The sequence below is a fragment of the Anas platyrhynchos genome, chromosome 3, assembly GCF_047663525.1.
Source record: "Anas platyrhynchos isolate ZD024472 breed Pekin duck chromosome 3, IASCAAS_PekinDuck_T2T, whole genome shotgun sequence".
NCBI lineage: Eukaryota > Metazoa > Chordata > Aves > Anseriformes > Anatidae > Anas > Anas platyrhynchos.
This window is the reverse complement of record NC_092589.1, coordinates 6,651,999-6,674,968: the sequence shown is the minus strand read 5'-3', so window position 1 is coordinate 6,674,968 and position 22,970 is coordinate 6,651,999. Positions and strand designations below refer to the sequence as shown.

General features: G+C 38.0%; 1 protein-coding gene across 1 annotated transcript in view; it reads right to left on the bottom strand.

The window, feature by feature from the left end:
- The window catches only part of LOC101803492 (protocadherin Fat 4), a 51,080-nt gene extending 29,614 nt beyond the window's left edge, over positions 1-21,466 (bottom strand). Inside the window, exons 1-14 of the mRNA XM_038176663.2 lie at positions 21,246-21,466; positions 19,002-19,073; positions 16,305-16,465; positions 15,059-15,103; positions 14,582-14,677; positions 14,149-14,238; positions 13,306-13,416; positions 12,448-12,564; positions 11,205-11,295; positions 10,634-10,746; positions 2,879-3,052; positions 2,307-2,435; positions 1,885-2,040; positions 722-902 (exon numbers count right to left, since the gene is read on the bottom strand). Of these exons, the coding sequence (XP_038032591.2) occupies positions 722-902; positions 1,885-2,040; positions 2,307-2,435; positions 2,879-3,052; positions 10,634-10,746; positions 11,205-11,295; positions 12,448-12,564; positions 13,306-13,416; positions 14,149-14,238; positions 14,582-14,677; positions 15,059-15,103; positions 16,305-16,465; positions 19,002-19,073; positions 21,246-21,315 (1,606 nt within the window). The 5' untranslated portion in view covers positions 21,316-21,466. The remainder of the gene's footprint in view (positions 1-721; positions 903-1,884; positions 2,041-2,306; positions 2,436-2,878; positions 3,053-10,633; positions 10,747-11,204; positions 11,296-12,447; positions 12,565-13,305; positions 13,417-14,148; positions 14,239-14,581; positions 14,678-15,058; positions 15,104-16,304; positions 16,466-19,001; positions 19,074-21,245) is intronic.
- Between the last annotated feature and the right edge of the window lie 1,504 nt (positions 21,467-22,970).

Sequence of the window (22,970 nt, the reverse complement as noted above, 5' to 3'; positions counted from 1 at the left end):
CCACACAGCCATGATTCAAAGACACAAAGCTCATAATGATCAAATCAGATAGAGGAAAATCAGAAGGCTGAAAAAAACTTTGGATGTTCGTGTTAGCAGCAGTGGGATACCCTTCCTAGGTTATATTTATCTCTGTCCTTATTCAGATCATGAATGTTCACTGATTTCTCTGTTATTCTTTTAAACCAAAGAAACCCTCAATCCCTCAATAAATATTTCTAAGGAATGGTTTTGCCATCTCCTTAGTTTTTCTACACATACATGGATGTGAAAACACAGAGCAATATTTTAATTTTGTTTGATTCCCTGTTGATGGATGACTGAATTATAAACTCCTAGCTTGTGCCTGAATCTCATAATACTATCCTGTGCAACACCAGTCAACAATTAAGCTAAAGGAAGGTGTGAGACTTATGTTGTTTTGCAGGTTCCCATAGCCACCAAGCAAAGTGAGAATTGATAGCATCAGCAGGAAACAGAGTTTTACCAGACATGGAGATATTACTTTGGATGAGTAAAACAGCAACCTTCTCATCATCAAGAAAAAAGAGCAAGTATTTTTAAAGTAAAGTCTAGGAGCCTATTTTGACAGCATTCCCTCAAGAAAACAAAACAAAAACAACCAAAAACCAACCAAACAACAACAATAAAAATTCCCAAAGAAAACAAAACCCTTCACTTGAGGGTAGTTGTGTGGATCTGTACTAAAATCTTGTCTTACCATCAGTAGCTGTTATCCACAAGACAAAGTCCTTAGACTCATTGACTCCTAGTAGGATTACTGTTTTTAAACTGATTTGTCCTGTGGATGTATCCAAATCAAAGTATCCATCATCATTGCCACCAGCTAAGGTAAAGCTTATCTGTCCATTTATACCATCATCTGGATCAGTAGCAGCAACCTGTAGAGAAAAACTAATTTTATTCTAGTTTCTTATGCTATTATAAAAAAACACATAATTCCTTATTCCTGTGTAGTCTGCAGAGAAAATTATTTATGTAGCAAATACTTACAAATTAGTATCATTTTTTTCTTCTTCTCTGATTTATAGTAAAATATATATATATACATATATAAACAAACAAGTAAAACCAGCAGAAAATAGCAATATTAATATTCGTTTACGCCTTTATCTATTTCCTGTGTGATCGGTGGGTTAAAACTCACTAAGAAAGTTTGCTCTTTGATGCACACCCACTGTCATTCCAGCAGCAAGAGTGAAATCTTGCACATATGAAATTTATATGAATGACGCCAGGCTTATACTTCAGAAGGTCTGCTTCATAGCAATTCTAAAGCCACTGGAGGTAAATTGCTCAAGAGATTACATCAGGTGCCATTAAGTCAGTATACTTGGGTATGAGTTTTGATACTGACTCTCTACACATCTCACCTCTTGAAATCTTTTTAATCTTGGTTTCCCCTGTTTTGCTTGGTTAACTAATTTACCCTCTTACAAAAAGTAGATTGTATCTACAAATCATCTAAAATGCTTCAGCATTAAGCTGCCTTTCAACAAATTTTACAATTATATCATCTTCTGGACTTCAGTCACATTCAGTTTTCATTAAACACATTGTAAACACCCAAGTCCAAGATTAATATTTTCTGTCTCATGTTTGTGGAATTCAGAATCTAATATATAAAAAAAAGTCCTTTATCATTCATTCCCTAACCTCACATATGATAAAAGCATCCATGACACTGAGCTTACAGAACGCCAAAATATGTAAGCTTTTAAATTAAAGGTAGACTGTTTTTAAACTCAGAGGAGTTCAGAAAAGATCCCTTATTCAAAAGGACCAGAATACAAATTGACGCAAGAATTTGTGCATACATTCAACTTAAACAAAAATGACATTTTTATTTAGTACTTCTAGTACCTGAAGAATGGACATTCCTGCAGTCATATCGATGAAAATAACTTTTTTATATGGTGTGCCTGTAAAGGTCGGGGTGTTGTCATTTTCATCTAGCAAGATGATGCTGATTGTAGACTGTGTGTTATTGTACGGTGGCAAATGATCTGTAGCAGTGACCTTGAAAATGACGCAGGAAAATTATTGCTTTGTTCAAACACATTTTCTAAAAATAGTAAGAAAGATGAACAGCAATTATAAGCCACATAAACTGCATCACTGTACTGGTATTTCCTTCCAGATAATTCTAATGTCAAAGTCCAGATTTGATTCTTCAAACAAGCTGTTGATTCACTTAAGTGAGAGTCAGCCTTTTTGCATGACAGATTAGATACCACTTGCTTGCTTCAGCTTGCTTTGGAAAGGAGGAGGCTTATTTTTAATACCTGTAGATGAAAAGATGGTGTTTTCTCCCTATCCAACAGCGTGGAGTTCCTCACAGTTAGGACCCCATCACGACTTAGCTGGAACGGACTGTCAGCTAGAGTAAGACTGAATGTTCCCTGGAAGCCTCCCTGGAAACAGAAATGGTATTTACTATTAAACAGGACAACCACTTAGAATATTTTCTTCTTATTTTCCAGGTGGAGAGCATTTAACCTTCTGATTTAATTGATTTTTTTTGGTTCCACAAAAAGAGGAGTAGGCAACTTGGAAGAAATGCATCACCAAGGCTGGGGGCCACTTGCAGTTTTGTGTCCACTTCGCACTTCCGTACTTTCATATTTGGGACCTTATGCAAACCAGAGGAGTTTCATTCCCTAACCAGACAAAATTTACTCTTTGGATGCATTACTCTTCCTCTCAAAGAAGTTAAATTTAGTTTGTTATGGTTAAACATATTGAGATAGTCAGAAGTAATATCTATAGCACTATTCACTATACCTATACAGTGCATTTTATGGTATATTTCAGAAGTACAGTATTTGTACCAACCATAACTATGCTGTCATTTTACCTCATCTTTGTCAGAAGCTGTTACTTCAAGAACTCGAGTCCCATCTGGCAAATTTTCTGGAATTGAGACACTGTAGCTTGGCTTTGAGAATTCTGGAGGATTGTCGTTTTCATCTTCAATAGTAACCAGCACTATTGCATCAGCTGTTTTGAGATTATTGTCCTGCTGAGCTGCCTAGAAAACAGGGCTTGTAGCTGTTAGTTCCATACCCAGATAACATTGAGCCATTCCACCTTACTACAAAGAGATCATATATGTTCAGTGAACGAAGGCACCCTTTATCCTATGTTTTAAATGACATGCGTAATGAAGCCTTGATGCCAACTGCCCCTTAACATTACCATGTTATACACTATTAACAGCAACATGGATTCTGATACTAGTTTATGTATGAAATGTGATTAAGGAGGTATTGGGGAGGCATTGGGGAGGCAAGGACAATCCCCAGACAAGGACTGTATATCTCGAAACAAGACACTGGAACTCATGATAAGGAAGCGGCAGACGGACAGAGAAACAAACGTAAGGACTATAAATCTCAAAATTGGACATTGGAATTCATTATAAAGATACAACAAACGGAAGAATTGGCAACAACCAGCTCTCGCAATTAAGAAACGTGCCAATTCAGCAGATTCCTGACCAAAGGTGAAAAGTACACTGTGAGGAAGACTCGGGGTCTTCCTCCCAAAGACCCCTGCCCACGTCCCAAAGACCCCTGCCCACAATTCTTGGGAGGCTCTACGCAGGCGCAAGGTGCCAAAAGGCTAATTAGCATGAGAAGCGAGGGAAGGCGGGGATAGGTAATGCATATGTATAGGCGCTTGTAGAATATTGATAGATTGATTGTATAAATTCAAGACTGCTTTCCGCTTTGGGTATGCACGATAGGTGGAGAGATCCCCCGTGCATCCAGCGCTGCAATAAAGAATATACCACTTAAAGGAATTTCGGCTTCGATCTTTGAATCAATCTGGCACCCCAGATGGGACTACCTCTCTGCCGGTCCGCAGGACCCGCTGGGGACAGGACTCCCTAGGGTACCCCCGGGATTTCCCGGAGGGACTCCTCGACTCACCGGATCACTGCGGAGGCAGACAAGGACCCCATCATTGTAAGTGAGTATATTCTTTATTCTGGTTTGGTTTTCTGGTAGACCGGTCGTCTGGGACTGTCCAGTAAGTCGGAAGGTGACTTCTGCAGGACAGTGTTTGGTATATACTTTGTGGTTAGTACCACAAGTATATTTGGGGACCTTGAGGTCCATCTGTATCTGGAACTGTCTGTAAGTCAGAAGGTGATCTTCTGCGAGGCAGTGTTTGGTATATACTTTGTGGTAAGCACCATAAGTATATTTGGGGACCTTAAGGAAAGAGCTCGCTTTAAGGTCCATCTGGAATTGTGTTGTTTATTTCGGTTTTCTGACTCATGGAGTATGGTATTTAACTCTGGTTATTGTTACTGTGATTTTGGCTATTTTTCTGGTGGTAATAGTAGGTTCGTGGCATTGTTATAAGAAAGATATCGTTACGGTGTTACACAGTTCGGTTTTCTGACTTATCGCATGTAGAATTTGACTCTGACTATTGTTATTGTGATTTTAGCAATATTGCTGGTAATAGTAGCTTTGTGACATCGCTACTGAAAGATATTGCGTGCCTGTAATTTTGTGAGTGATACATTTTTGTGATACGCTTTTGTAAGTAACACGTGTATTCTGAAAGTGTAAACTGGAAAATGGGGGGGCGAGTAAGCAGTGAAATTCCTAAGAAAAGTGCGTTAGGATGTGTTTTGAATCACTGGAAGGATATTGGAGGATCTGCCGGTGAAAGTGTGAACAGGAAAACATTGATAAAATATTGTAATCAATGGTGGCCACTTTATAAGCTGGAATGTGGAGAAAAGTGGCCCCTAAATGGAACTTTAAACTCTAATGTTTTGCTACAGTTAATGTTGGTTTTGAGAAGGAGAATAGGATGAAATGTTGTATACTGATGTTGTTTCAGCATCTTGGTGGGAAAAGGTACGGAATTAAGTTGGCCCCTGACTGAGCCTTTGATGTTGGCATTAGAGAAGTACAGGCTGGAGAAAGATAAAGGAAGTGTTAAAAGGGTTGTTGAAAGTGTTAAAGGTGTTTGAAGTTGAATGAGCAGGGAAAGAGGATGTAGGAATGTTAATAGTTCTGCCTCTGCTCTAGGCAGAGATCTTAAAATCATGGGTGTTAGCCCTTTGGGGCAAATGGATCATGATGGGTCCGAGAGAGAGTTGTTATGGAAACAGAAAAACAGTTAACTCTTAAAACAACCTGAGTTCATGTGCGAGCTCAGATTACCGATGGGACCGCTCAGGGAACTGTGGACAACTGCATTCCCCTGACCGACCCCACTGAGACCCTAATCATCCCTAAAATTATGAACGGCTAAGTAAATACTAAAATCTGGATGAATTGGGAATTGAGAATATGCTTCCAACAAGGTCTAAAAGAAACCCCTATGGAATTTTTGGACTAACTCTGAAATGTAATGAAAATAAATAAATAAATAAAACAAAACGGTTTGGACCTGGCTTCGGAGGACAAATTGACTAGCCTTTTTCTAGGGTAATCATTGGTCCCTGATTTCAACAGGAATAACGGGGACCTGGGGAATCTACCCTAGTGGATCCTCCACTGATTATAATGAAGCTAGGGGAGGAATGGAAGTGAAATTTCTTATTGATATGGGGCAACGTATTCAGTTCTAAATCAAGCATTAATGACTTCACAGAATTATTATGTTAGGATAAAAGGTGTGTTGTGGTTTAACCCGGCTGGCAGCTAAACACCACGCAGCCGTTCGCTCACCCTCCCCCTCCCTCTCTGAGACGGGGGAGAGAAATGGAAAGTGAAGCCCGTGAGTTGAGATAAAGACAGTTTAATAAGACAAAATCTAACTGAAACCAGGACAAGGTGTAACCGAAAAGGCTTATTTTTGTGAACCTTTGAAGTACAAGTTAGGGAAACAATGGGGCATACACAGACTTTTATATACGCCTAACTCCTCATGGGCACTCTTAGGTAGAGATTTATTAGAAGCTTGGCACTAATACAAACTGACCCTAAAAGTGAAATACCTTTAGAGATCACAGATCAATATGTCCAGGAGTTTGGGCTACCGAAGTCCCTGGAAGAGCAAAAATGTGACCTTAATAATTACTAAATTAAAGCCAGGAGAGAAACCCGTTAAGGTTAAGTAATATCCTTTGAGGATAGAAGATAGGAAAGGAATTAAAGAGATAATTGATAAATTTTTACAGTATGGATTATTGATTGAATGTGAATCAGAATACAATACACCCATATTGCCAATTAAAAAGGCAGATGAAAAAAGCTATAGGTTAGTTCAGGATTTGAGGGCCATAAGTAAAATCACTGAAGACATACATCCTGTGGTAGCAAACCCTTATACGCTATTGACCAAGTTAAGGGACAAGTTGGTTTGGTTTACCGTACTGGATTTAAAGGATGCCTTCTTTTGTTTAACCTTGGCCCCAGAAAGCCGAAACCTCTTTGCCTTTGAATGGGAAAATCCTGACTCAGGACGAAAAGTCCAGTTGACATGGACAGTGCTTCCTCAGGGGTTTAAAAATAGCCCTACGATTTTTGGTAATCAACTTGCAAAGGAACTTGAATCCTGGGAAGCCCCCCATTCTGCAGGGGTCCTGCTGCAATATGTTGATGATCTCTTGATTGCTACCGAAGACAGGGGAAGCTGCATACAGTGGACGGTGAGCCTCCTTAATTTCCTAGGAATGAATGGATACCGGGTTTCACAACAGAAGGCACAATTGGTTCAAACCCACGTGACGTACCTAGGATTTGAGATCTCAGGAGGACAACGTGAATTGGGGACGGAACGCAAGGAAGCAATCTGTCGTACCCCAGAACCACAGACTGTTAAAGAATTACGAACTTTCCTAGGAATGACAGGTTGGTGCAGATTATGGATCAACAATTATGGATTAATTGTAAGGCCTTTGTATGATTTAATTAAAGATAACTGCATAAGACTAATATGGACAGGAGAAGCCCGAGCAGCCTTTAAGAAGCTTAAGATGGAGTTGATGCGAGCCCCAGCTCTTGGTTTACCAGATTTGTCTAAACCCTTTTGGTTATACTCCTATGAAAGACAGGGTATGGCCTTAGGGGTACTAGCACAAAAGTTGGGACCTTACAAAAGGGCAGTGGCTTATTTCTCTAAACAATTGGATGAAGTAAGTAAAGGATGGCCAGGCTGCCTGCGAGCAGTGGCAGCCGTAATTATGAATATACAAGAAGCCCGGAAATTTACAATGGGGCAGAAGATAACAGTGTTTGTCTCACACACTGTGTCAGCAGTTTTAGAACAAAAGGGGGCTCATTGGTTATCTCCTCAGAGATTTTTGAAATATCAAGCAATATTGGTAGAACAGGACGATGTGGAAATTGTGATAACTAATATTGTGAATCCAGCCTCTTTTCTTAGTGATGCTCCGGCGGAACCTGTGATTACATGCTCATGGAGCGATTTGGAAAGAACGTGGATTACTGACTGCTCAGGGAAAACAGATAAAACATGCTGAAGAAATTTTAAAATTGTTAGAGGCTGTAAAACAACCAGAAAAAGTGGCTATTATGCATTGCCGAGGGCATCAAAGAGGATCCACCGACTTCGAGATTGGGAACAGATTGGCTGATAAAGAGGCAAGAAGGGAGCCGGAAAGAGGCCAAGTGGAAGTGCTTGCTTTAATACCAGATGGTAAAATTCAGACATTAGAGAAAGGACAGGCTCCTAAATATTCAAAAGAAGATTTAAAGTTGATCGAGGATCTAAAAGGGAAGCTGAATGTTGATGGGTGGGCTCATTTGAAGGACAACAGGGTTGTTATGCCCTCTAATTTGGTGTGGCCTATGGTTTTGGGGGAACACAACAAAACCCACTGGGGAGCCGATGCCCTGTATAAACTATTAAATCGAGTCTTGGTAGCAAGAAATCTGTATACCACAATAAGGCAGGTAACCCAACAATGTGACACCTGTATGCGTCATAATCCCAATACAGGAAATAGGGTGACATTTGGTGTCATTGATAAAGGGAATTATTCGGGGCAACTGTGGCAAATTGATTTTTCAGAACTCCCTAGAAAAGGGGGGTATTGTTATTTACTGGTTCTGGCTGACATGATTTCAGGAAGGCCTGAAGCCTTTCCCTGTCGAACAAACAAAGCAAGAAGAAGTGGTTAAAGTCTTGTTAAATGAAATAGTACCATGCTTTGGGATTCTAGTAGCAATGTCTTCTGATAGAGTTTCACATTTTTGTGTGCAAGTGGTACAACAGATAAGCAAGATTCTAAAGATATTCTAAAGACAACTGCATACTCTTTATAGACCGCGGGCAAGTGGACAGGTAGAAAAAATGAAACATTTAATTAAACAACAAATAGCTAAAATCGGACAAGAATCTAATTTGTCATGACCTCAATCCCTCCCTTTAGCATTACTTAGAATTTGAGTTAAACCTAGAATAAAAGGGAATTTGAGTCCCTTTGAAATCTTATATGGAAGGTCGTATCCATTTCTATTTAGTGGAGAGGATCTAATGCAGCTAGGATTAGAATATTTATATGCATATATAACTGGACTTCAGAAATAATTAAATAAAATACATAAATTTGTTCTCAGGACCTGGGCTAGACGGTTGGATCAACCAATCCACCCTTTTAAGCTCAGGGATTATATATATACAGACTTTTTCAGGACAACCCCTAGAGGAAAAACGGAAGGAAAGTGGACGGGACCATACCAGGTATTACTGACAACACACACCGCCATTAAGATTAAGGAGCAAGCAGCTTGGATCCACGATTCGAGGGTGAAGAAGGCCCTGGCGAGGATATGGACCACCACTCCAATTGGACCAACAAAATTATGGTTTTCCAGATCCTAATGATTGCAGGGGTGTGGTTCTCAGATTCGGGGTGGGCAGTTTGGGATGAGAACTTACACCTGTCCCTGATACAAACAATTTCTCAAGTAATTAATAAGACAAACTGTTGGGTATGCACCCATCTGCCACAGCATGGGAATAAGGGTGTATCGTTAATCAGGATTCCCTTGCCTGCAAACTTACCTTGGACTAATTTGTGGGAAAACACATCTTGGGGTCAAAAATATGAAGAAGTTTTGGAACTAGAAGTTAGTAGCTTCGTGCCATTGGAATCTTACTATGTATGTGTACAAAGGTGTAACCCGCCTAAGGGTATGGGAAAACAGGATTGTATAAATACGGGTACTACTTATGTGGGAAATCAGACATCTTGTAATCAAACAATTGATATTAGTACAACTAGCAGTTGGGCAAATTCAACCAGCTGGCCAGTTCCAGAAGGAAAAGGGTGGTATTGGCTATGCAATGATACAGCCCGTAAGGTCTTGCCCGAGAACTGGAAGGGAACTTGCACTCTTGGAGCAGTAGTCCCCAGTATGACAGTACATGATGTAGTGCCTCGAGGTTACTTGAGAAATCATATCTGGAGAATTAGACGAAAAATTAACAATCCATTGATAGAGAGACACACCGCTTTTCATAGTTTTGTTCGATGGTTTATCCCATGGCTAGGAGTGAATGAATTGGAAAAGGCGATAGTTAATATTTCTGCAATTATAGAGAAGTTAGAAAACAAAACTCTGGATGCTATAAAGGCTCAACAAGAAGAGATATCTAGTTTATCACAGGTAGTATTACAAAATCGGATGGCCCTAGACTTGTTACTGGCCGCTCAAGGGGGAGTCTGTACAGTAATAAATACAAGTTGTTGTACGTATGTAGATCAGAGTGGAAGGATCTCTACCGACCTGGAAGAAATATGGAAGCAGACAAGGGTCCTACATGAGATCAGTAAAGATGATCTTTCATGGAGTTTTAGTGAAATATGGAATAAGTTAACCGCCTGGTTGCCCAACTTCCAATGGTGGGAACAAGTGTTCATTGCTCTAATCACATTAGTAGTGTTAGGAATATTTGTGTGCATGTTGTTTAGACGCCTGCTTTGTTTTGTTACTGTAAATAATGAAAGTATCTGATGCAAAAGAATTTGCATGGGAAAAGAAAAGGGGGGATTGATTAAGGAGGTATTGGGGAGGCATTGGGGAGGCAAGGACAATCCCCAGACAAGGACTGTATATCTCGAAACAAGACACTGGAACTCATGATAAGGAAGCGGCAGACGGACAGAGAAACAAACGTAAGGACTATAAATCTCAAAATTGGACATTGGAATTCATTATAAAGATACAACAAACGGAAGAATTGGCAACAACCAGCTCTCGCAATTAAGAAACGTGCCAATTCAGCAGATTCCTGACCAAAGGTGAAAAGTACACTGTGAGGAAGACTCGGGGTCTTCCTCCCAAAGACCCCTGCCCACGTCCCAAAGACCCCTGCCCACAATTCTTGGGAGGCTCTACGCAGGCGCAAGGTGCCAAAAGGCTAATTAGCATGAGAAGCGAGGGAAGGCGGGGATAGGTAATGCATATGTATAGGCGCTTGTAGAATATTGATAGATTGATTGTATAAATTCAAGACTGCTTTCCGCTTTGGGTATGCACGATAGGTGGAGAGATCCCCCGTGCATCCAGCGCTGCAATAAAGAATATACCACTTAAAGGAATTTCGGCTTCGATCTTTGAATCAAATGGAGACTCATTATTAACATACTGAACTGTAAAACAATAATTACCGTAATGCCCACAACAAGAGAGGGACATTGTTCTCTGTCAACTGCAGTCTTTACTTCCAATACTCCACTATCAGCATTGATTGAAAAGCTGTTGTTATAGGCTGGGGGTTTCACTGAAAAGCAACAAAATACAGTGGGTTAATGAGAATGAACTACAACAGTAAGTCCAATCTGTTCCTTCTCTGACTGTTATCTTCTCAACCATAGCAAAAATGAGCAAACATTCCAGGCTTTTGGTTTTTTCCCCCTTCAAACGCTCTGTCCAATTTAAGAAATTCACTTATACTTCAAGAGTCTCAAATTTAAGTATCTCATAAGCTTTTAACAGTTCTGTCAGAAGGAAAACGTCCCTATGAAATTGATATTTCTAGATGGTCTCGAATGGAAATTCTGAATAGAAGCGTCTAAGTTGACTTACACTTTGAATCAGGAACTGTTTACTGGCAGGATGTAAAGAACATCTAAACATTTTTGAACAGCTAGACCTTGCTATAATGACTGAAATTAAGCTAACTCAGCTTTCAGAGCAGAAATATCTTCAGAATATCTAGATGAAAAGAAAAGCTCTTACCTAATTTGATGCTGTAAACCACTGTTTCATTTATACCTAAGTCTCCATCTGCAGCAAATATCTGCTCTGGGAGAATAGCCACAAGACCCACCTAGAAAACATACACACCTGATTAACTAAAAATAATACACAGAAACTTAAATGTGTTCATTAATTAAGTCACAATTTTGATTTAAGAAAGTCAGGTTGGATGGGGCTTTGAGCAACCTGATCAGATTAGACTGGATGATCTTTGATGACTGCTTCCAACCCAAGCTATTCTATGATTCTATGATTTAATCACTGGGATCCAGAAAAAAATAAATAAATCTGTCTGTCATACACTCTTTACCAAGTGAAATGCTGAGCAAAATACTTGATGGATATACCATATTTGCTTTAAGAAGCACCAGACTTTGTAGCAGTAGTCACTGATGGAATTCATGTTAGCAACACTCAGTGTCTCAATTCCACTGCTCTCTGGGAAAACAATATGCGAGTCTACACTATAGCCCTAATAAAAGCAACCGTTTATTTTAAAGATAAAACCATTTTAGAAGGTCCAAAAGGATTCTTTTCAGATAATTAAAGATGAACTTCCAGCAAAAGGGTCAGCAAAGGTATAACACCAAAAGCATTTGTGGTTTAAAATAGATTAACATGAAGATAACGATAAATAAATAATACAAATAATAATGATCTATTTTAATTTTAGTGTATTACTTTGATAATGCTGCACTGTGATTTTGTTTTGTAAATATATACAGAAGCATGAATTAATCAAATACATTCCAAATAGAAATTACAACATTCCCTATATAGAAAAAGAAAACAATATCATCTAAACCTCAGCTTACAATTCAGATTCTTATTTTGCTTACTTGATTGTAATAAAGTATGAAGGAATTACATTATCTAAAACTGAAACCAGGCAGCTAACTCCAGGACTGATGGGTACTCAATCACCCTTCCAAGTTTACAGTACAAGCCCTGTCGCGACTTCTGTTATTTATTTATTTTTCCCTCCACAGAAGAATCTGTTTCTGTGGAAGAAAATTTGATACTTCATTTAATATGTAGGCTCTCTACTTGGTACTTGGAGGCCTACTGTTGATGGGACTCACCAGTTGGTACAAATCAAAGCAGCCTTCCATTAACCCTCAATCTTAAGCAGCTCAAAGAGAAGCTTTCCTTGAGAGAAAAACTCTGTGTTCTCTCTAAATAAATCTATTTACATTTGCAGCATTCAGTGAAAAGCTTTTACCTTGTTTTCTTTGATTGTTCCATTGTACACTGATTGTCTGAAATAGGGGTTCAATGTGTCATAATCCTGTACATTAATTATTACTGAGACATTGTCACTGTTAGTTCCAAATCTTTCCTACATTCCAAGAGAAAGAAGAAAATAAGAAACATTGTGATGAAAGAGCAATTTTTCAGTGGAAACTACAGCAGAATATTAATACTTGTGCTTTGTAATGCCTACATTCCTAATCTAAGAACTCTCACTTCATCGAATTCTTCCATTTAGAAATTCAATTATATTAATAATACTATCAAAAGGTAATTGTTCTTAGGTATTAATTTTGTATCGGGAATGTATTACAGAATAGTACTTAGGATGTAGTAACAGTACATGTACTGCAACTGTACCATTTCCTAGACAATGATTTTTTGTTGACTTATTTCTTTTTACTCCTAAAAGGCACTGAAGGCAAATGCATATTTAAATCTCAAAAAGACACAGAAAAAGGCTGTAGATGGTAAGCTACAGCAGTAACAGGATGTTAGATGTGCCAGAGTGACCAGGTGAATATACGATAGAATAGCAAAGAATAAATGTACTTAGACACATACTTAAATGGACCTAGAAAGAAACTCGGGCTGATATTTAAGGGGAGATTCAAGGGGGCTTAAATATTTAAGAACGTACTACTTTGCCTGCAGTATGAGCCAAAACGAAGACAGAACTTTTGGTTTAGAAACTCACTAAGCTGTAGATTTATAGAAACCAGGATGTTATAACAACAGAAATATCACTATATTATATATATTAAATAATATATTGGTTCGTGTTTTTTTTTTTTAATTATTATTATTATTATTTTATTTTAGAGCATACCTTTGCTTGGACTGTTAAATTGAAATGGTTGATCTTGTTGTAATCTAAAGTTTTATTCACCATGATGTTTCCATCTCCTTCCCTTATATAAAAGTAATCAGAGTTTGGTCCCTGAAAAATGAATCAATCACACGTTTTACACGATTAATAATGAAATACATTTTCTTTTCTCTTCCCACCTTTATTATTGGAGTATCCTTTAAAAAAAGGGGGGGGGGGGGGGGATGGGACACCAGAGATTCTGCCTAACACCACCTCTAAAAAATGCAGACCCTCTTCAACACATTCTATTGCCTCTCCCCTCAGTGCCATTAGAATTTTTATCCGATTTATCACATCCTATGGTCAGGAACGCAAGATCAGATAAATGGCATCAAAAACTATAAAAGAAGCAGAAGCAGCAAGCTCGGATGCAGAAAACTCCACAGCAGATACCTGAAGTTGGTTGAGATAATCTTTTTTTTTAATGGTTTACATTTATACCTCATCAGGACTAAAGATCAACAAGAAATCTAGTTGGCACAAAATTCAGAAAGAGGGGAAACCGTTTCACTCCTGTTTCTAAGAAGTACCACAATGTTCCTTAGCTGTAGCTGGATAGTATCACAAAACATTTCTCAAACTTTAATATACAGATTCAGGGCTCACTGCATGCTATGCTGGTCTTGCGGTACAAGTTATTGTGGTCATCACACTATCCTAATTTTAAGTGGTCTTTCTGATGACAGAATTTTGCTGATCTGTAATAATAACATTACAGTACAAGATGCTATACTTGAATCAGGTACCAGGCTATAAATGTAGACTGGTGTTCACAGTCTCAGATAAACAAAGGATACTCACCCAAAGACTGTAAGTAATAAGGCTGAAATCAGATGAGAAATCTTTATCCCGAGCTTCCACTTTTATAACCGTGAAATTTATTGCAGATACCTAGAAATAAAGATCATCAAATGTTTGGTCACAACTCCCTTTTGCTATCCCTCCTAACTTCCATCAGGAAAACTTAGCCACCCCTCAGCACATGCAAATTACTTCCAATTTCCACTTTAGATCAGATAGCTGAATGCTCCTTCTTCACCCAGTTCCTCCAAGTAAGAGTGCATGCAGCCCAGCCTTTCTGTTCCACACTCATATGAAGATACAGGAAAGTCACACGAGTATGCAGATAATTATTAAACATCTATGTGGTTGCATTAGAACCTTACATGTTTTGGCCTCAGAAAGTAATTTCAAAACACCACATGAAAAGTTATTAACAGGTGCTGTAACCCACCTCGGATACTGAAGTGTTATACTGACTTTGCAGAAATTCTGGAGAATGGTCATTAATATCTTGTAATGGTACATCCCGTGCATTCTCTACCTCAGACTTCATAATGGAAGCAAAACACACATTAGAAGTGACAGCAATAAGGCAGCAGCATACAACTAACATTTAACTTCATCATATATAGTGAGACCTTCAAAGAGACAATCCCTCAATTTTAAAAACTCTGTAATGAAAGAGTCAGACTACCACTTCTAACAGTGCAGTAGAAACTTTGTGAAATACTTTGAAATAACTTTTTTTTTTTTTAATTTACCTGAGAACAAAAACACTCATTCCAATTGGCAACTTTAAAAAACATATCTTCTATAAGATGTTCTTAACTCCCTGCATGATACCTTTAAATGAAATAGTATTTCAGAAAATAATAGTTTGGATTAAACTTAGACAAAAAATACTGTTGATTACAAAACTTTTACTTACAATTCCAGTTCTTTGGCAAACAACAGCGTAAAAGAGATGGGCACTCTAAAAATTAACAAATGAGCAAATAAATAATATTATCAATTAATTCCTAATACGTTTGTCAAAGAATCTTTATGTCAACATATACATTGTAAAGTTATACAAAAACACTTCTAGTACTTGAATCTTCAGACATGCCATGCTGAGTTGACAGTGAATTGTTCATCTGATTCAGTTACATGAGCATACTTTAACTGAGGTTTACATTTCAATATGCTGTACCAAAATCAATCGTTTATAGTATACTGCAAGTTCATTACAGGTTATTAATTGTAATGTTTAACTGGCTGCCATTCATCTACATGTACTACTGGCATTTGTCCATGCAGATCTCACCAGCCATATCCTGGCTATTCTCCCTAATAGAAAACTGACAGGGAAATGGACAATATTCATAACAAGCATAAAAAGTGTCATAAAGTTGTCAAGAAAATGTTTTAGTCCATTTAGAAAAATATCCAAATGAGCAATGAAAGTGTTAATATTGTAATATATTTTCACCAATTAGAAACCTCAATTGTAATGCTGTTTTTTAAAACTGTGGGTTTTGTATGGTTGAATCCTGCCAAGTCCAGTGCTGGTCTGAAATAATACTTGTACAAAAAGCAGCCTCAGGTTACTCTGCAGAACTAAACAAGTTTCATGTTCAGAGGCAAATTCACTGAGGAAAAAACATGAGTATTACTTTATAGATCACTGGTAGTCCTACAGAGCAAGTATGGCCTAGGAAGAAGGGGACTGATTCGTTTTGCACATCAGCCAACAGAGGCCAATCGATCTATTTTGGTGTGCAGTTAAATGTTTATATAAATATTCAAAGGATTAAGGATTGCCTTTTACCAAATTATATCTGATTTGTCCCACTTTGATCAAATAATTCGTGTTACTAGGAGATAAATATTAGGAAAAATGACACCTATCTTAACCGAGTATTTACAACTTTTATTACAAAATTCTCTTAAAGAACCATCTTGACTGTCAGATCCTACTGAGATTTATGGCTACAGGAAATTGAAGGAATTTAACATAAATATTACTGAGAAGTAGACACTGAAGTCTAAGTTGTTATTTCAGATGAGTAATTTTTTGGAACAACCACCAGTATCATGAAAGAATGAATACATAAGATTTATGCCTTAGACTGCTTTTTTCACCTGTAGAGAAAACATTTGTATCTAGATTTTACATGTAGAGAAAGGATTACCTCAAGAACATCAACATCCAGTGGCTGACTAGTCTTCACTGTTGCATTAGTAGAACCAGGATTGTGCACTAGCTGCACATACGGCAAGTGTTCGGGGAACAAATATTCTCTTAATTCCAAAACTACGTTGGGTGGAATATTTGTAATCCATTCTATATCACCTATAAGATAAAATGTAATAAATTAGATTTCTACCTAATTAGTGAGATCAATTTATTTCTGTCTAGCAAGGAGACAGAATCCAGCGTGAATCTGGATTCAGGCTTGTTGTTTAAAGGTTGATTTTGATTCAGAATAGTAAGTATATGTCTTCTCCTTTAATCTATTCCTATATATACAAAATACTGAAACGTTGAATACCACAACCTTTGAATCACTTTAAATGCAATTTTTCTACAACCAAACATTTCTTGTCTTGAAAATATTATAATTTGTTATTTGTAATTATCATGACTCAGATTAAACTCCCTATTGTTTTGGTAGCGAGTATGTTACTTGCTTTGTTAAAGAGATCTTTGTTAAAGAGATGTTTGAAAGTGTGTTTCAAATGAATTCTTGTAAACGATCCAGTGTGGTGCTACTGTATTTTATTAAAGCTATCCTCATCATATTTATCAAGACATTTTTGTTTATGAAATAATACCTGTCTTCTCAAAGAATGTGTGATCTGGATTGAAAAAAAAAAAAAAAAAATCCCTCTCCTCTCCCAAATCTTTCCTGACATCTCAAATATCTTCTGTGATCTTCAGGAAACTTGCTAGTTAAGTTTTTCTCACTCCATTATTTTTGTACTTCATCATTACCAGTTTAGGCCAGCAATGTTACTGTAGCAGCCCCATCTCTAACCCCCACATGCAAACTCGTTATCCTGCTCTGCAAGGAAGGAAACAAACAGCTTGTCTTCCTCCAACAGCAGGGAGTGCCTGGAACATTCTCGGGTACCAGCCCAAAGATACTGGGCTATAACTGCATGCAAGGATAAAGTCCAGCCAGATGACAATAAGCACAGAACACAATTGGGCTGTGTCTCAGGAGCATTGCAGTGGTGCAATGTACCACGTTCTTGTGTGCAGTTTTGTTGAAATTGTTGGAAGAAATAGTTCTTTGAAAACAAAACCTCTCTTAGCTTGGTGACATACTGTCTAATCTTCCATCCAGAGTTGCATACATTTAGACAAGAAACATCAAGTAGCTGCCTCACAAATAGTATTCTGTCCAGAAAAGAGACTGACACATTCTAGCAAATTAGGAAGTGCTTAGAATAATTTAAGCTGTTTTTCCCCCTTGGTTATTCATTACAGTTGAGTCAACACATATACTTATTCATATGATATGCACAAAGGGCCAAACTTATTGCTAGCTGTTTAAAAACTAAGTGAAGGAGATTCAGGGTGCGGGGCATTTCTTTTTCTTTCTATCCCCATGCTAGAGTCAGACACAGCAGTTATGCCCTTACAAAAACATTTCTACATTGACTGAAAAAAAAAGCACTACTCTGAATGGTGTTTTCTGTATCTTGTCGAAAGCATTTAAGACTGCCTGTGGACATCCAATATGGGCCTGGTACATATTTCCTTGAGGTCCTAAGAGTTACCACATATCCTGAAGGGTGTGCTTCTGTCACAACCTAGACTTTGCCTTGTGAAATCACTGTATACCTGTCAGGCACAACAAATCTTGACTGCCTGTAACACAGAGGTAATCACAGATAACAGCACTACCCTTTACGTAACAGCAATAACCTCTCCGGTCAGGGGTGGAAGGAAGGATGGAGTTGTCCTGTTCTGCATTTGCAACATAAATATCCCCCACAGACACACAGAAAAAAAATAAAGCAAACAAATAAACCCCACCAACATACTGTCTACTCCTCTTCTCCCCTGTGCTCACACGCCATTGCTGTACTTCCTCAAGTGTGATTTTGTCTCCAAGGCACAGGCATACCTTGCCAGACAGGGTAAGGAAGCACAGTAAACGTGGGGGTAAATTAATGTTAACCCCATCAGGTGGCACAAATTAAATAATCACTAATGGTGGAATAATAGCGCGCTACACTAACACACAAAACTAGAATAGAAAATGCAAATACGTGGAGCAGACAGCATTGATCCTGGAGTTCCCTGTACTGTAAGCCTGCTTGTTCTTCTGCATCCCATCTACTCTCCCTACTGTCCCTAACAAACCAAAAATTAGCCTACAGAAAGGCTCCAGTCTGAAGCAGAACAGGCTCCAGGAGTGGAGCAGAGCTGTGGTTCTTCCTGAAGTCAGAGGGAAGAGATCAGCTTTTGTGGGCTGACTGGGCAATGTGAACTGTAAACATCTGTATGTTATTCTATACTTCCTTCCTTCATCCTTGCCTGCTATGGCTATGCAGACAGTGAGATCCTTAGAACAGAGAATTTTTTAATTTTTTTAAATTTTTATATATATTTATTTACTTTACTAAGCATATTAGAGACTGAATTTCATCTGAACTTTCCCATTGTTGCAGGCACCAATTCACCACTGGCAGGGAGCAGTATGCCACCTAGGCTGCTGCTGCATCCAGCCATGAAGACTATTGTAAAAAATAAATAAACAAATAAATAAATAATAATAATACAGTTTTACTATAAATTACAGGTCATGTGAAGCATTAAAGTACTATGTGCATTAGAGACCAAATCAGAGAATTCTAGGATCTAATAATGATTTTACCTGTATATTTATCAAGCAAGGTTGGCAGCTTGAGTGGAGTGGGTGTTGTGTCACAATCTATAGTCGTGCGTACTAAAAAGAAAATGAAAAGTTACTTACAAATGACACAGAGGGATCATTTCCAGAAATTGCATGAGATAAAAAAAAAAAAAAAAAAAAAAAAAAAAAAAGTCTCATGCTATATAGAACATGTACACACTGATTTAAATTCATCTGAAAGATTTATCATGGTGGTACGTTGACATAATTTTCGGAGTTTAAAACAACACAACAACATTATTTGGAGCAGATGAATATTGGTGGCTTGGCCCCAATCTATCCTTGCCCCTGCCAATTTTTTCAGTTAAGAGCTTAAGTTAAAGAGAAATAGCTATCAAAAAAGGTTGAGAAAATGACAAGTTAGAGAATTGTCCTTCCTTTGCACCTTGACCAGAGTGAAACTTTAGCTTTATCACTTAACGATAATGAATCACTGTATATTACTGTCCTACTGAACATTTGCGGAAATCATAACCAAAACTCCTTCTGGACCATGTCCTTGCAAATGTTTTCTACTCCCAAGAAAGCTTTAAAGACAAACAAATTCACCATTGAATTGTTAGCAAGAAAAAAAGGATAAAGGTACTGATTTGCCTGAAATTTATACTCCTTAATTTTTTATAGCAGATGGCCCTTTTAAAGTATGTTTTTATCCCGAGAAGTAGTTTTCTTAAGTGATTTACACCATACCTCAGTGAACCCTCTCTACATATCCTCTAAATGATAAAAAGGGATGGTCTTCTTTTCTAGATCTACAAATATACACTGAGAAGTCACACCAGATTTTCTCCTCCTTCCCTGGGCAGAATTACTCAGCAAAGCTGCCATAGCACAAGCTATGTTCTGATGGATACTTGTGCATCCATCTTTCATGGCCTAATGTGGGCTTGCATCAATATTAAGCATGTCCCCGCTCTTCTCCTTGTCACTCTTACTGTGTATTCAAATCAATAACTAGTAAAAGAAATAGGGGACTATTTCTGCCCATTAGGCTGATGCCCTCAGATTTGCACCACCCTACAGAATCTCTTTTATAAGGGAACAATGGACAGATTTTTACACAAGTAACTGAACAAACTCCTAAAGAATACTTCTACAATGAGTAGCTGCTGTTCACAGGAGTAATTCGCTGCCTCCATATCTACATATTGAAAAGCCTACTTTGGAAAGCAAGGCTGTGTACCGCTGAAAAAGATCAGAAAGCTGGAAGCTTGGAATTGGTTTAAATGTTACAATGTAGCTTAATAAAGGAAAACCAATAATAAAATAAAAGCTTGTATTGCCTTTTTTTTTTTTCTCCTAGAAGAAAAAGTTTTGCTCAGCCATTCCTGGCAATTCCCTGGAACCAAGCAGAAACAGAGTTCTGTGTTGGAAGGAACCCACAAGGACTATCAAGTCCAACTCCTGGCTTTACACAGGACCACCCAAAAATCAGACCCTATGTCTGAGAGCACTGTCCAAATGCTTCTTGAACACTGGCAGGCTCGATGCTGCGATCAGTTCCCTGGGGAGCCTGTCCCAGGGCCCAGGCACCCTCTTGGTGAAGAACATTTCCTAATACCCAACCTGAATTTCCCTTAGAAGGGAAGGGCTCTTCAGTATTTTCACTGTTGTGAAGTTTCTAGAGAAAGTCTGAAGGACTAAAATTCTGTTTAGGCACTCGGACCCTCTTTCCACACTCAGATTTAGCTACAGATGGCACAGTTCTCACTTTCTGGAAAAGAGCTTTTAATGGAGTCATTACCAGTACTAAGAATACCAGGCACGGAAGTGGTAACTACTCCAATCTAATTTAACAGAACAGCATCAGAAAGGAATACAAGTGAACCCAACTTCAGAACTACACCTCGCCATACTCAGCTTCAGTCTAGGTATCGTATTCAATGTCAGCTGCAGGTAGAAAATAATGAAACCTTAAAGTTCAACAAGAACTTGTAAAAGCCCACCATACATACAATAACAATGGTTTTCAACTTGTGGTCACAGAGCCTCATAAAGTCCAGTTCCATAGGCACCAAGAAGATTGCTCAATCAGATATCGTTGCTTTATCCATCAACAGACCAAAGTATTTTAAAACTCTGGGACAGTAATTAATATTAATCTAATTTAACTTAAAATTTAATTAATTAATAAATCTAATTTTGTCCTGTTTCAATAAAAACAAGTCTAGAATCATAAACATTTATAAAAATAACATTACTTACTTTGTGCATCAAGACAGGTGAACGTAACCCAACTGATCAAAACAAAACTCACAGATCTTGAAAGCGCCATAAGCACTGCAGAAAAAATACACTATTGAAGGCCAAAATAGATGGTTGTTTTCTCATATACAATATTTGTAAAGAATCATTTCATTTGCTATATCAGAAGTTCACAACTATCTTGACAAATGCTTCAATGACAAGGGAAAAGACAGCAGTAAGCCTCTGAGAAAAACCCACGGACTATATAACACCCTTATCATCTTCAGCGTCTGTGATCAAAGTCCCTTTTGGGCAATAAAAATAAGCCAACAAGGAAATAGCACTTTTTGTGCTACAGCACAAACAACAGAAGCCATTTTTAATTTTAGTATTTAATATAGAGTTAAAAATGAATGAATTTGCAATTTAGTACTCACAAGATGCCCTGACCAGTGGGAGATAAACATACGTATTCCCTGGAAAAGATAATTAAATAGAGTGTGCCAAATAGCAAAGGATCCAATATTGCCCCTTTTGATCTCTTAATAATGGTAGATGATTTTCTCACAAGCCTGTTCCACAAAGAATAAATACAAAGTTGCTGTTAGGAGAACAGTAGTTCCTGTGTGATGTGATGAGAACAGACACCTCTGAAATGTACCTAGTGTTTTACAGATAGCTTGCATGTTCAGAATAGGTTCAGCCGGCAGTCTGACTTCATTTAAGTCCGCATTTGACTTCAATTAAGTTTTCTCCGAGAAAAACAAAACACACACACAAAAAAAAAAAAAAAAAGAAAAAGAGAGACACTAAAAGCTTGCAGGAGGCTTTCAAAGTCTACAAATGATTTGGTCAGTCATGAAGTTTGTTTCAGAACTGGAGGTACATACACCTTTAATTTAAAGGGACAATTAATTACGCAGTAAGAAAACTGCTGCCAAAGCAAGGTGTTTGCGTTTGTGCCAGCACTTGTTTTGTTACCATGGATACAAAAGTAATTAGCTTCAGTGAAATGCCAAACAATAAAATTGCACATAATTAAAAATAAAATCATCATTATGCTTTCTTAGCCTTAAGTAATCACAATGGAAGTGTGGGAGCAGTTAAAGCAGAAGGGCATGAAAGTATTACAAGTTTAATCACGGGCACCATCTCTTTTGAACACCACATTCAGCCATGTTTATGTATTCTGTGATGTTATTACCAGAGCAAATCTAAAGCAGCCATTTTTCTTCCCCTGCATGATTGTTCCCTGTATCCATGTTGGCCAGGTCCTCACCAGGTTATTCAGCAAACTACAGAATACAGATCCATGCACAAAATACCTCCTTGGAAGAGTAGTGAACAAGTAAGTAAAAAAAGTAGGCTCGAGATATTTTTCAGTGACAGAAATTTCCTGATTGCGTTCACTGAACAGCATCATATAGATTTGTGCTATCATAGCCAGGTCAGAGGCTACATTAAGCTCAAGCTTGTACCAAAAGGTTGTTCTAGCAACCATGACGCTTGACCACTGGACATATTTCAGTGCTGCAATCTTATTCCACTAATGAAGATCTACTTTTAGACATTCCAAATCACAGTAAAAGTGAAACAGCATCAATATTTTCAGGGACCTCTAGTAGCAAGGTCAATGAAAAATGAAAAATCATGTACTTGAAGTATTAAACTCCACTCCTCATTATCTGTGGAAAGGCAGCCTAGAAGCTGAAGGATGTAGGGACAAGGATGTACACACAAACC